The sequence below is a fragment of the Physeter macrocephalus genome, chromosome 10 (assembly GCF_002837175.3).
Source record: "Physeter macrocephalus isolate SW-GA chromosome 10, ASM283717v5, whole genome shotgun sequence".
Lineage (NCBI taxonomy): Eukaryota > Metazoa > Chordata > Mammalia > Artiodactyla > Physeteridae > Physeter > Physeter macrocephalus.
In genome coordinates this window covers 7,803,165-7,817,000 of record NC_041223.1, presented here as the reverse complement: position 1 = coordinate 7,817,000, position 13,836 = coordinate 7,803,165, and the positions used below count along the sequence as shown (strand labels likewise).

Sequence of the window (13,836 nt, the reverse complement as noted above, 5' to 3'; positions counted from 1 at the left end):
GATAAATCTTGACAGAAAGCAAATATGATGAGTTACAAATAGAGAAAAGAAATATAGTTGACGAGAGCAACGTCTTCCTAGGAACGCTGCTTTCCAGATAATCAGGACAACATCTCGCATTTTACTCTTTTCCGCTCCACAAACACAGGCACTCTCCATCTAGCTTATTTAACTATCACCTCTGCAAAAAACAGCAGTGGGTTTCTGTTTTAAGAAAAGCATAGCATTTTCAGTAACCACGTGGATGTCTTTGGAGTGGATTCCTACTCATTCACTCATTCTAAAATACCTTCACACACCTCTCATGTTCTTAGGATTCTGGAACACTTTAATGATGCCATTGCTTTAAACTTGGCTTTAAATCTGATGTCTGCTATCCTGGAAAAACTTAGGGGTCCTGAGTAAGAGATTCACAATTTTCCTTAATTAACTGTAATTAATAGAAAAGTTTACTAATACTCTGCACATGAAAACCCTAGCTTAAATTTTTAAGGAAAGATCCACAGAGTGGGTCTTCGAGTGGCCTTTCTTTGCTTCAAGTACGAAATCAAAACCGCTTCCTTTAATCTGTGTGACCAGGTGTCCCCATCTCCTGGACGTCATCTTCTCCTGGTCTCTTTATCTACCTTGCTCCAGCCACAGGGCCTTCCTTTCTTTTCCATCCGCGGGCTAAGTTTATTCCTGCCTCAGGACCTCAAAATGGCTAGTAAGTCTGCTGGATATTCTGCCCACCACACCTCCCCCTGGGTTGCTCTTTTTGTCATTCAAGCCCCAGGGTGAGTATGATCTCAAAAGACTTCCCCTACAACATTAAGTAACTACTCGGTCGTTTCCTATCACATGCCGCTATTTTGTTTTTGTAAAAGCATGCTTGTGTTAGGAGATGGAATTTTCCTGTGTATTGCTTTACTTGTTTATTTTCTGTCCTCCCCTGGAATATACACTCCAGGAGGGCAGGGGCTTTTCGGTCTGATTGTAGTTTGACCATCGCTGTACTCCTCACTAAGTACTTAAGAAAATATTTTGTGAAGCGAATGAATGAAGGTTAGTGAAGGTCAAAAGAAACAGGCCTTGATGGATGATTTTCTCGTGCCTGGTATTACTTGGGTCGTTTTCTGGGGCCACGTAACTCTCCTGACTCTGGGAGATATCTCTAAGGTGTTACCGAGGAAGAAGCCGAGCTCAGTGGTGACTGCTTTTGAGCCCAGCTGGGCCCTCACCAAAGCACCCCAGCCTGTTTTTCAGGTTTCTCGCACTTCAGAGGCTGTCAGACCTCCCAGGGGAGCGTTCTGCAACCCCGCCTGCATGCTGACTGTGCCCAGGTCCTTGGCTTCCTGGCAGGTGGAATTGATGGGTCCCCAGACCTGGGTTCAGGAGAATGCCTGGCTCCTTGCCTGCCAGTAACCCTGTGTTAGGGCTCCTCCATTGCTGGGCGGGGCTCTGGGGAGGCGGGCTCTGTTCGGGGAGGCTGTGTTGCCTGGTGTTTTGTCACCGCTGTGGTAAGTGGACTCCTGGGGGAGTGCATTCTCTCAACCAGCTCGTCCCGCTTTGGGTACTCCTGACACATACACACGCTCTTAGGGTTTAGCAACCTCCGGGTCTCACACCCAGGCCCTCCACAGTTCCAGGATAGGCCTAGCCGAAGCAAGTCTGATTTGATTTATCTTCCTTTCAACAATACTGTTGCATGAATGTATCCTTGCATTTTGCGAGGAACTTTTTATTTACTTTCCTCATTTCCTGTCTACCCTTGCTGAGGAAGTTTTACAAAATGGACACAACATTTTCCCTGGGAAGAGTGGAGAACTGAGAATAATTTTTATGACAGGACTGACAGAGCATTATCGTTGACTCTTGAACAGTGTGGGTGTTAGGAGTGCCACCCCCCTACCCTGCCCACCCCCCGTCGAAAATTCGCATATAACTTTACAGTTTGCCCTCTGTATCCGCGGTTTGCTTCTGTGGATTCAGCCAACCGTGGATCATGTAGTTCGTTATATGGCAGTACGGTACTTAGGAGAAAAAATACACATATAAGTGGACCCATGCAGTTCAAACCCATGTTGTTCAAGGGTCAGCTGTGTTTTGTCCCAAGTGTGCATTTTGGTTCATGGTCAGTTGCTCAATATCTGCTTTGCCAGAGGTTTGAACAGACAGCAAGTTGTAATGCATGTAAAATGCTTGCTACATTGAATCAACCTAAAGTAAATTTTGTCTGATTTTGGATCAGTTGCCTAATGGCACAGCTTCACCTTGTCAGTTCAGATCTGAACTGTAGCTGTAAAAGGTAAAACCAGAACTAGAACTGTCTTTCATGCCATAACTAGTTCTTAATTAAGATGAAGTTAAAAACAATCATCTGGCTTTTCAGCATTCCAGTGTGATTGGACAGGTCACTATCTTAAAATTCAACATGATGCTTGAGCAGTGACTTAGACATCTGAGCTGATAGTCTTAAATTAATGGTAGAATTTTAAGTATTTCAGTGTTCATGGAGTCTTGAGGCTGCTTCAGGGTGGATTGAACCAGAGTGAGATGGTATTTCGTGGTTTCTGCCCTGGCTTCTATTCAGCTTAACATAGTTTGACTTTAGTATTTTTGGCTAATGAAAGTGTATCTTCTAGGTTACGGTAATCTTAAGCAACTGTGGCTTGAATACGAAACTAGAGAGAAGTTTAATTATTGGCAGATCAGTGACAGTGACAAATTGCTTTTCTTCCTTTCTAGTTATACATGGGAAGCTGTTGATACCAAAAAGAACATGCTTTATAAAATCAACATCTGTGGAAATGTGAACATCGCCCAGTGCGGACCATCAAGCGCTGTTTGTGTGCACAACCTGAAGACAAACAGCTTTCATTCCGTCGGTAAGTAAAACTACCCCTAAACTACCGGGTGCGCAGGATCCCAGCTTTGCAAAAATGACTCTATGTATATACAGCTGTCTATACAATTATATATGCTTATGATACATAGTATACATTTTATGCTTTATAGGAGTTAAAAGTGGTAACAATTTAAACGTCCAATTTGAGACCAGATGAGGTTACTCCCATCTAGCGGATACTGTGCAATCATTATGAAGAATTATGCACGTTTGTGTTTATTGATCTAGAAGGATGTTTTCTACATGGACCTGCCTTCTCATGTTTTTCTTAAACCCTGTCTTTACTTTTCTCCCTCTTTCACCTCATTTCCTCTAGTACCTGGCTCCCTTCCCCCTTATATCTTTCTGCCTTCTTCTGTGGTGGTTTGAGTCTCAGGCAGTCTGTATTCACATGGGGTCAAAGACGGTCACTGGTTTGGGGCTTACACTAAAAATTAAACAGTCCTAAGGACCGCCCATCCCAGAGGAGAAAGCACAAAGCTTTCTTTCCTAGGTAGGGCTCATTTCATTTCCCCCAAAGCCCTCTTTTTTTTTGTCAGTAACCCTCTCCTTTGGCAGGGTAATCCAAGTGGTTGACAGCCCTACCGAGTTACATGGAGTGGGAAAGGGGCAGATGCCTAAAGAGACGTAGGGCAGACATAAAAGCAGCCAGTGTCGTCCTTGGATGTGATGTCATGGATGTCGGTGGGTGGGGACCTTTTGACCAAGGCATTTTCAGTGGTGAGGTCTGATGGTGAGGGTCAGTCATGAAGTGGAGACAGCGTGTGACTGGGGACAGTGTAGCAGTGAGAAGAGGGGACTCAGTCGGTTTTTGGAGGTGGGAGGGGCAGCTTACTTTGGTAGCTCCATTTCTCATCTTGAATGGACATTCCTAAGCACAGTTAAAAAGGGCTTTTTAGAAAGTAATGGTTTAGAGTAAGAAGAGTGAGGTCTGGGAGGTCTGGTCAGGTCCAGCGTGTGTTTGGTTTCCCTCTCTTCCAACACGGAGATGGTCTAGATTGAAAACACTGGTAAAAGGGATTTGAGGCCCTGGGTAGAGATCTGAGAAAGCACCGGGTTGTTCTGAACTCTTGGACCAAATTTTATTACTTTGTGATATACTTAAAAAAAACTTGGAAATGAGATCACCAGTTTCCTGGTTGGGATCTTTTGACCATTCAGAGAGAGAGGCCACAAGTGGGCCTGTTGGCCAGTGTTACTGAGGTTTTCAGAAAGAGGAAAAGTAGTTTTCCTCTTGACTTTATTATAATACTTGGCTATAGTATTTTTGGCTAATGAAAGTGTGTCTTCTAGTTTGCGGTAGTACAGTATAGTGTAATGTAACATAGATCGATACCAGATGCACAAAAGTCACTAGGAGGGTGATTTGTGAGGTTGTCACAAAATTTGAGAATGACCAAGTCAGGTCAGCTTTGAAAGCCGGGCAGGAGAGTTGATGTTTTCTGGGGTAGGTAGTGGATCTGTTATAGGTTCTTTGTGATGGTAATGGGGGAGGTAATCTGATAGAATGTGTTTTTAGAAAGCTGGGCCTGATGGACTAGGAAAGGTTGGTTAAAAGGGAGAGTTAAAAAGATGAGTTGTTACTAGTTGATGATGATATAAAGCAGCTGTTTCTAATCTCATTTTACCCCCAGACACACATGACATACTTTTCCTAGGGCCTCAAACTCCCTGAGGGAGAGAATGGTATGCTAGATGATGTGTACTTTCAGCACTAGTGGTTATTACCCTGTCCTTCAACTCAGGAAAGTACACTACTATGAGCGAATGAGAGTGACCTTAACATTATCACAGATAATCTCGAATCTGATCTAATTTTGCTAATTTGTGTTGTACGGTAGAAATAACTAAATTTGTTATTGTAAATTTAGTCTTATAACTAAATAATAACTAAATTTGGTGTGCACTTACATGCCAGGTGTTACGTTTTTAAGTGGACTATCTCATTTAATTCATTCAACAACTTTTGCTGTAGATGATCTCATTTCCCTCGTTTTATAAATGAAGAAACGGAAGCATCAAATGGATAAGCAGCTGGCCAGAGGCTGCGTGGTTATGGACTTGAATGCTGGCAGGCCAGCTGCAGAGCCTGTGGATTTATTCAGGGCTCTTGTTCTGCTAGTCACAGGGTCACATCAGACAGTTGTAGAGCTAATATGGGAACTGTGGTGGGTAACCTGAACTCCTGGCTCTTAGAGGACAGCTGGAAACTAACATGAACTTCCTAGAAAGGAAAAAAAATGTGAATTTTGAAAATAGCCACAAAAACTGGAGCAGATCAGAGGAACAGAAGAGTCAGTATAACAGTAGATCCAAATACATACGAGAACTTGATGTATAACCTAAAATTTGTATGTAATTAAGCTGTTTATCTGTTAGGAAACGTTAGACCTCTCCTTCATATTGTGTAACAGAAATTATGGATTAGTTAAAATTAAAAAGACAGTAGAACATTGGGAAAAACCTAGTAACATAGAAACTTAATCTGGAGGAGGCAGGAATTTCTCTTAATAAATGGTAAGAAAAACAACCCAGTAGGAAAATGGCAAAGTCTAAGAACAGGCAATTCACAAAAGAAGAAATCCGGATGGTCAGTTCAGCTTCATTAGTAAGCCAGGCATAAATGCAAATCAAAGCAATAATGAAATCTAGTTTTCCTTCCGTCACATTGGCAGAAGTTTAAATGGTTGAATCATGGACTACTGGCAAGGAGCCTAGAAGCGGGCACATTCGTACATTGCTATAGGAAGGTGGTTGTCTGTAACCCTTCTGGGAAGATCATTGTCGATGTGAGTTTTATGGTGCCCGCAAGGGCAGTTTTTGTACTTAGAAACAAATATTAAGACCTCAACTTTGGTTTAAATAATAGTACATTATTTTTGATAAAAAATCCTGTGTTAGTTCTTCCTTAGGCCAAGGATATTATATTGTTACACACATAAATCTAACAAAGTTTAGAAGTCGTTTATATGGGGTCTGTGAACAACCATTTGGTTCCATTTACAACCGAGTTGAATCATCTTCACATTTTAAAGTGATTTATGCATTTTATATATTTGACTTCTCTTTAAAGTACTTCAGATGTCTGATCTGACAGTAAAAACTTAAGGACTAATAATAATTCTTAAAAATTTAATAGTTTAAATGTAGAAATATGATAAACCTGAAGTTCTCTTACTTGTTCAAATACTATCACAATTCTAAACCAGTTGCTTAGTTATAACCTTTGAATTAGTTATAAAATTAAGACATTGCAAGTATGTAAAAATACTGAATATGTTCACATTCCTCCTAAAATCCTAAATATTAATACCATGGTTTTCATTTAATTAATCTTTCTGGGGGTTAAAAACTAGGTGCACTTCATGAAGGCTGTTGTTACCAGCCCATTTAACCGAGGTAGCAGACCCACTAAGGAAGGATGTTAAGTGAGGTAACTGACCACCAAACCCTGGGATTCTGACTGGCTTTTTATAGGTGACCTGGGTGTAGGATAGAGTGAATTCAATTGTAGTCGCTGGTCATGTGACTTCATTTACTCTTAAGGAGCCTGACCCTTGACTTCAGGTGATACTTACTGTCTGATTCTTGTGTGCACTCACAGAAATCTACAGCAGCTATCCAGGTTGATCACTAGATTGAATTTTGCGTCTCTATTAACATGTGAAAATACCTTTTCCTCTTTTATCTTTCATTTTCTAAAATTATATAAATCCTATTGGATATTTAAGATGATATCTGGTTGATTTTTAGGTATAACTCATGTTTTCATCTCATTTATAGTCTCTCCTGGTTGTCTGGCATTGTCCGTCAAATTTAAAAACTTAAGATTCCTGTAATGTACTTTTGTAATATTACCAACAATGGAGGAATTAATACTGTACATAGATTTTTGTACAAAAAAATTACTTGTAGCATTGGTAATTGTGGCAAATATGCTGAAACAGCCTAACTAAGGGGGATAGTTCAATAAATTGTAGTATATTTTATTGATTTACTTGGTTAAATCACACCATGACAGATATATGTATATATAAATATTTTTAAAACAGCCAACACTTAATATTCATTTATTTATTTGTAACAAATATTTGAATCAGTCACCAAAACAGACAAAAATCCCTTTTCTCATGGAGCTTACATTCTAGTGGAGTGAGAGACAGACAAGAACAAACAATGGCTCAGTGATATTTCAGACGGTGATGAATGCTGTAAAAAAGAGAAGGAAGGAGGGTCAGGAGGAGTGCTGGGGGTCTCAGGAGTGTGTGTTCAGGAATATTCAGTGGGGTAAGTGTCGCTGAGAAAGTGACATTTGAGCAAAGACTGGAAGCCGAAAAGCAGTGGGTCACGTGGCTCTGGGGGAACTGCCAGTGCAGGGGACAAGGGGAGGGGAGTGTCTGGTAGAAGCGAGAGTAGAAATCTCAGTGTTCGTATAAAGAGGAGCGGAAAAGTGAGGCAGTAGCTGTAGGGGAAAGTTGGACAGAGGGGACTCTTAATTTGGTGAAATAACACGTGAACAGCACACGTCGAAAGACACGATACAATAGAGAAGGGAGAGTGGACAGCGAGGGAGGCCTTCCTTGCTGGAGCACGTCGGAGACTAGCACGGAGAGGGCTGGCGGCCTGGCTGGCAGGCTCTGAGCGAGGTGCTGAGGAGGCCCGGCGGCCGCGAGCTGGGCCCCGAGGCAGCAGGTGGAGGCGCGATTGCCAGGCCCGGCAGCCTCAGCGAGGCCGGGTTGCGAGCTCGGCTGGGCTCGGCCGCGGACGGCGAGGGTGGCAGGCGAGGCCTGGCAGGCCCGGAGCGCGGCCTGGTCGGGCGGGCTCTGGTGAGCGCGGCCTGGCGCGCAGGGTCTGCAGGACCCGGCGCGGCCTGGCTGGCAGCGCGTGGCCGGGGCTGGCGGGCGCGGGCGAGCGCGGCCGGGCGGGCCTGGCGCGCAGGGTCGGGAGGACCCGGCGCGGCCTGGGCTGCGGAGCGTGGCCGGGTCTGGCGGGTGCGGGCGAGCGTGGCCTGGCGGGCGCCCTGGCGCGCAGGGTCGGGAGGACCTCCCGGGGCCTGGCCGGTAGCGCGTGGCCGGGTCTGGCGGGTCCGGGTGAGCGCGGCCTGGTCTGGCGGGCCCGGGCGAGCGCGGCCTGGAGGGCCCGGCCTGGAGAGCGCTGTCTGGAGGGCCCAGCGCGTGGTCTGGCGGACCCGGCGCGGTCGGGCGGACCCGGCCTGGAGACCGCGGTCGGGCGGACCTGCCACGGCCTGTCGGGCTCGGCAAGTGCGGTTTGGTCTGGTGGGCCCAGGCGAGCGCGGCCCGGTCTGGGGGGCCCGGCCTGGAGGCCGCGGTCGGGCGGGTCTGGCGGGCCCGGGGTGCGTGGCCTGGTCTGGAGGACCCGGCCTGGAGAGCGCGGCCTGGAGGACCCGGCGCGGTCTAGTCTGGTGGGGCCTCGCCAGTGCGGTCTGGTCTGGTGGGCCCGGGCGAGCTCGGCCTGGTCTGGCGGACCCGGCCTGGAGAGCGCGGTCTGGATGACCCGGCGCGGCCTGGCGGGCCCTGGTGAGCGTGGCCTGGCGGGCCCGGGGCGCAGGGTCTGAAGGACCCGGCGCGGCCTGGCCTGGAGAGCTCGGCCTGGTCTGGCGGACCCGGCCTGGAGAGCGCCGTCTGGTGGGCCCGGCGCGCGTGGCCTGGTTTGGAGGACCCGGCCTGGAGACCGTGGTCTGGAGGACCTGGCGCGCACGGCTTGGCGCGGTCCGGAGGACCCGGCGCGATCTGGCGGGCCCGGCGAGCTCGGGCTGGTCTGGCGGGCCCAGCGAGCGCGGCCTGGTCTGGCGGACCCGGCCTGGAGAGCGTGGTCTGGAGGACCTGGCGCGCGCGGTCTGGAGGGCCTGGCGCGGTCCGGCGGGCCCAGCGCGCGGTCTGGAGGACCCAGCGCGCGGTCTGGCGGGCCCAGCGCGCGGTCTGGAGGACCCAGCGCGGTCTGGCGGACCCGGCCTGGAGAGCGCGGTCTGGAGGACCCGGCGCGGCCGGGCGGGCCTGGGCGAGCGCGGCCTGGTCTGGCGGGCCCGGCCTGGAGACCGCGGTCTGGCGGGCCTGGGGCGCGCAGCCTGGTCTGGAGGACCCGGCCTGGAGAGCGCGGCCTGGAGGACCCGGCGCGGTCTGGTCTGGTGGGGCCCCGCCAGTGCGGTCTGGTCTGGCGGACCCGGCCTGGAGAGCGTGGTCTGGCGGGCCCGGCGCGCGGTCTGGAGGACCCGGCGCGGTCTGGCGGGCCCGGCGAGCGCGGCCCAGCCCATTTGGCGCCGTCCTCGGGAGCTGGCCGTGGGCCTGGCGTGCTGGCCGCCGCCCCGCAGTCCTCGCCCGGCTCTCGTCCGGGGAGGACGGCCAGGCTGGCCGGGTGCCGCGGTTGTCTGCCGCGGTTCACTGCCGCGGTGCACTGCGGCCTCTCTCCGAGTGCCGGGGTCGGCAGTCGGTCCTGGCCGCCAGGTGGAGCGGGCAGAGGAAGAAGGCAAGGTGGACAGGCGGGCGCGTTGCCGATGGGGCCTGACGCTGAGGGATGCCGGTGCCCTGCGCCGCGGTGGCAGAGGTCGGCCGGATCCCTCCCGGCCTGAGGCCAGGGCCCTCCTCGTTTTCTTTTCAGGGCGAACCCAGCAGTTACGAGGAGCCCCCAGGAGCTCTGGGCACAGGGCCGGATGGGGCCGCCGTGTGGGGGGACAGGAGGCGTGGGGGGAGGGTCTTTAAGGTGGGGGACCCGCAGCCCGGGAGCGCCCCCTCCTGGCCGCTGCGCGCGCCGCTTCCCACCAGCCTAGCCCGCCCTCCGTGTCTCCCGGAGCGCAGCGCTGCAGGGCGCGTCGAAGCCCCGCCCTCTCTCCCGTTCCCAGGCACGCCCACTGTGGGCGGGGCTACGGGCGCTGTCCTCGGTCCCGCAGCCACCTCAGGGCTTCTGCGCCTATGTGGTCGAAAAAAGATTTTCAAACAGAACTCTGGAGTTTCTGGCAGAGAGGGACGATTCTGGCAGGCAGAATTACGTAGGCAGGCAGGAAAAAGAACCGCTGTACTGTTGTTGGTATGGTGCTGTGGGTCTGAAAGCCATTATCCGCTCTCCATTGGCATCTTAATTTTTACCCTTTCTCTCTCTCTCTCTCTCTCTCTTTCTCTCTCTCTCTGTCTTTTAAAGATCTCTGATGTATTTATCAAATTGGACCAGTTGTAATCCTGAGGTCATGACACGCACTCATCATCAGTCTGTGAAGTAATCTCTTTCTGTTTTTTAATTAGTTGTTTTGGATAATGCAACGAACCCTTTCTCTGACAAAATCTAAGACCTTGACAATAACCACTGTTTGTGTGGTCTTCCATCCTCCTGTCTCTCTTCACTGGAGGTAATCATTCGCTCACATCCTGTATTTGAACATTTTCTTTTTTCTTTCCTCTCTTTCCCAGAGTCTGTCTGTCCGTCTCTCTTTCTCAGATGTCTGGCTGTATGTGGTGTTTTTAACTTAATAGAAAGTATGTGTCATGCTGTGTGTAATTTTGGTAACAATATTATATTGTTGAAAAACAACTATATTATCTTTCACTGTGATTTATTCCTCTGATTCCTACATAATATTGTAGATCTACCAAAGTTAATTTGTCCACTCTTCTCTTGGTGGGCATTTGAGTTGTTTCCAGGCTTTTAAGAAATTAATTAATTAGGTTGCGCTGGGTTTTAGTCGCGGCATGCAGGATCTAGTTCCCTGACCAGGGATCGGACCTGGGCCTCCTGCGTTGGGAGCGCAGGGTCTTAACCACTGGACCACCAGGGGAGTCCCTGTTTCCAGGTTTTTGCTAGTGTGAAGAACACGAGATGGTCTTTCACATGTTTCTTGTCATGTATACGTCTATGGCTTTCGCTTATGTATTTACCTAAGAGTTGAATAGCTAGGCCTTAGGGTACATGAATGTTCAATGATAGGACACAATGCCATGCCCACTTATGTAGTGGTTGTACCAGTTCACACTTCCACCAGCAACACCGGAGAGCTCTGGACCGTCTCTTCTCCCACATTTGGTATTTAATTCTTGTCGATAGAATGGCTGGCATTGGTAAGCCACATGGTCTTGATCACCAGTGATGTTGAACATCTCTTTATTTATGAAGGTGTTTTTCTCCTGTGTAATCATGTCTTGTCCATTTTATATTGAGTTATCTATTGCATGTGATCAATTCTTTCCCTCTAGAAGTTTTAGAATTTTATCTTTGCCTTTGATATTAGAATCACCATACTGTGGCTAGGTGTGGGTTTTCCCTTCTCTCTCCTCTCAGCGTGTTCTCTCTGTCAGACGGCGTTCGTTTTATTTCCTAGAATTATAAACAACTTTTTTTGTTTTTGTTTGTGTGTGAGTATATATCTTCTTGATGCTAGTTCTTTGCCAGCTCTTCGTATCTCCTAGTTTATAACTTGTTCTAAACTTTTTAAAGCTATTTTAAAAAAATAGCTTAGATAGTTTTCCTTAAGCTATTTTTTCATGAATATAAACTTTTAAATTTAATGAGCCACATTTTTTTTTGTAGTTAATGCTTTTGAGTCTTCAGTGTTTTCCTACATTAAGATCTAAAAGATAATTCTAGCTTTTACTGAGTTAAAATTTGTTTTTTGATGTTTACATCTTTTAATCCTTTTAGAGTTGATTTTTGTATACAGTGGTAGGTGGGGATTCAGTTTTTATCCCTTTTCCTGTATGGATTGCCATTTTGTTTTCAGTTTCATTTATTGAACAGTTTCTTTGCTCACTGACCTGACATGTTACTTTTATTGTGTATTAGACTTTGACTCATAGATATGTCTGTGTGCTCTCTGTTCTGGTGTCTTGATCTCTGTTCCAGTCTGTTTGTCAGTTTATCTGTTCCTATGCCAACTACCATCATATTGATATTATGGAGACTTTTTATTGCAGTAATATCCCAGGCAAACTGAGAAGTGATCACCGTACTTGTGGACCATTCTAAAAGAATTTTGATTTTATAGCATGTATGATGGGAAGTTATTGAAGAATTTCAGCAGCCGAACTATATATTCTGATTTATGTTTTTGGTGCAAGATGGATGGGGAAGGGAGGATGGTGAGGGACGAGACAGGAGTTGGGGGCAAGGGGCCCAATTAGGAGGCTGTTGCCAGAATACAGGTGAGAGGTGACAGTGGTTTCAGTAGTTGTAGAGAAGGAGAGAGGTGGATGCAGTTGAGGTGCAGGTAGAAGCAATACAACTTTCTGATGTGATAGGTGAGAGGAAGATAGGACTGAGTGCAATGTGTTTGGGGCTTGAACAGCTGGCTGTGTGGGGATGCTATTCCTGAGACGGAGAATTCTGGGGAAGGGGCAGTTTGTAAGCTTTCAAATGAATTATAGTGCCATTTTTAATTTGCTCATGTTTGGACATAGCTTTATGGTTGTGAATGTTTTATGGCTTGTTCATACTCTTTTCTTTCCGAATAGGTGACTCTCTTTTGAAGAGCACAACCAGATCTCTCCTGGAATTCAAGACAGAAGAGAGCTGCGAGCAGCAGAGCATGAATCACAGAATCCAGAGTAGCATCACCTTCTTATGTGGGAAAACCTTGGTGAGTCCACACAGAGGCACTTTATAATCTTTCTTTTAAAAATGTTTGTCCTTGGGGCGTTCTTGCTGTAGTGGGTATTCTAGGACAACTGAGTGAGCTAAATTAAAAACACGAGCAAACAGATGAACAGAAACCCCAGCCTAATTACCGTCACCATTAAGAACCAATAAGTAATCAAGTCCTAAGCCTATAGTTCCAACGTTTAAGTGAAACTTGACCCACATCCTGTGTAAAACTACACTGTAAAGATTAGGGTGTTTAAACTCAAAGCACTGTTTAATGTTTATGTTGCAGGCATAAATTTTTTTTTTCTTTCTGAAACTTCTTCTCCCAGCATTTTGTTTTGATAGCTTTTAAGGCAATGTGTTTATCGTTTTAAACGTTTGTCCTCATGTACATTAAATTGAACATAGTAACATCTATCTAGAAGTCTTGGCCAATGGGTAATGGGGTTCCCAACTTTTGGGGTATTACTGGTGTTGAAATGGGACCTAATTGTTTAAAGCATGATGTTTATTTTCACTCTCTGCATATTGTATGTGATTTTTTGATTTTAATCTTTAGTATTTAGAAAGGGGCTCTCAGCAAATGATTGCTAGCTTTTAACAAAAGCAATTTGTGTACAAACCCTATGAATGTTCTCTAATCAGAGTAAGAATCCAAGTGTTCAGAAAAATCAGGTTGAGTGAAACTTATGCGGTTACCAGATTGCTTTGAAATATCATTTTTAGAATTTGGTGCTGTGACTGTTGCATTTTCAGGCCCATACTGTCTTGTCTGAAGAACTTTAAAAATAGAACTTATATTGTTAATTTTGGACCAGCCTATCAGTTGCACTATTGCCCGTGTTGAAACCTTGGGAAGAAATCTGTTTGCAGTGGGAGGTGTGAGTTACAGAATAAGCTAGCTTGTTGTTTGAATTTTAACTAAATTGTCTTCAAGAATTCTGTGTTCACCCTGTGAGAACCAGAATTCACAGAACTCTTGAGATTCGCACATGGGCGCACAGAGGTAAGTTCCTGCCATGTCTTATCAACCAGCCACGCTATGGCTGACCAGTTCGGAGTCCTCGCTGGTCCCCTTCTGCTGGGAGGGGCCGCCCTCAAGTGCAGGGGTGTCTGAGCAAGGTTGGTGTACGAGCTCGGTCAGGTCCAGATGGGCCTCCTCCCTCGGCTTCCAGGAAGCATGAGGTCACATTTTCTGGCTTTGGTTTTGTTGGCATTTGGTTCAGAGAACATTTGGAGTTTGAGAGTGGGAGGTCAGTGAAGATTACTTCCCATGAGCTTACTGTACTTGCATAGTTGGGGCAGTAGAACAGTTTTGGATCATTTATAGCCAAATTCCAACATGATTTTATGAAGCTTTTGTCTCA

General features: G+C 47.0%; 3 protein-coding genes across 3 annotated transcripts in view; 1 reads left to right on the top strand and 2 right to left on the bottom strand.

The window, feature by feature from the left end:
* LOC114487015 (poly(A)-specific ribonuclease PNLDC1-like) overlaps window positions 1–1,986 on the bottom strand; it is a 9,614-nt gene extending 7,628 nt beyond the window's left edge. Inside the window, exon 1 of the mRNA XM_028494733.2 lies at window positions 1,931–1,986. Within this exon, the coding sequence (XP_028350534.2) occupies window positions 1,931–1,986 (56 nt within the window). The remainder of the gene's footprint in view (window positions 1–1,930) is intronic.
* Window positions 1,987–1,998: 12 nt separating this feature from the next.
* Window positions 1,999–13,836, top strand: part of IGF2R (insulin like growth factor 2 receptor) — a 91,459-nt gene continuing 79,621 nt past the window's right edge. The window contains exons 1-3 of the mRNA XM_055087669.1: window positions 1,999–2,009; window positions 2,728–2,867; window positions 12,340–12,464. Coding sequence (XP_054943644.1) covers window positions 1,999–2,009; window positions 2,728–2,867; window positions 12,340–12,464 — 276 coding nt within the window. The remainder of the gene's footprint in view (window positions 2,010–2,727; window positions 2,868–12,339; window positions 12,465–13,836) is intronic.
* On the bottom strand, window positions 7,013–9,329 carry LOC112064620 (basic proline-rich protein). The gene has a single exon (XM_024122442.3). The coding sequence runs from the start codon at window positions 9,156–9,158 to the stop codon at window positions 7,488–7,490; it is 1,671 nt and encodes a 556-aa protein (XP_023978210.1). The 5' UTR covers window positions 9,159–9,329; the 3' UTR covers window positions 7,013–7,487.

Coding starts and splice junctions, on each gene's coding strand:
- LOC112064620 (XM_024122442.3), bottom strand. CDS start 9,158: ATGGGCTGGGCCGCGCTCGCCGGGCCCGCCAGACCGCGCCGGGTCCTC.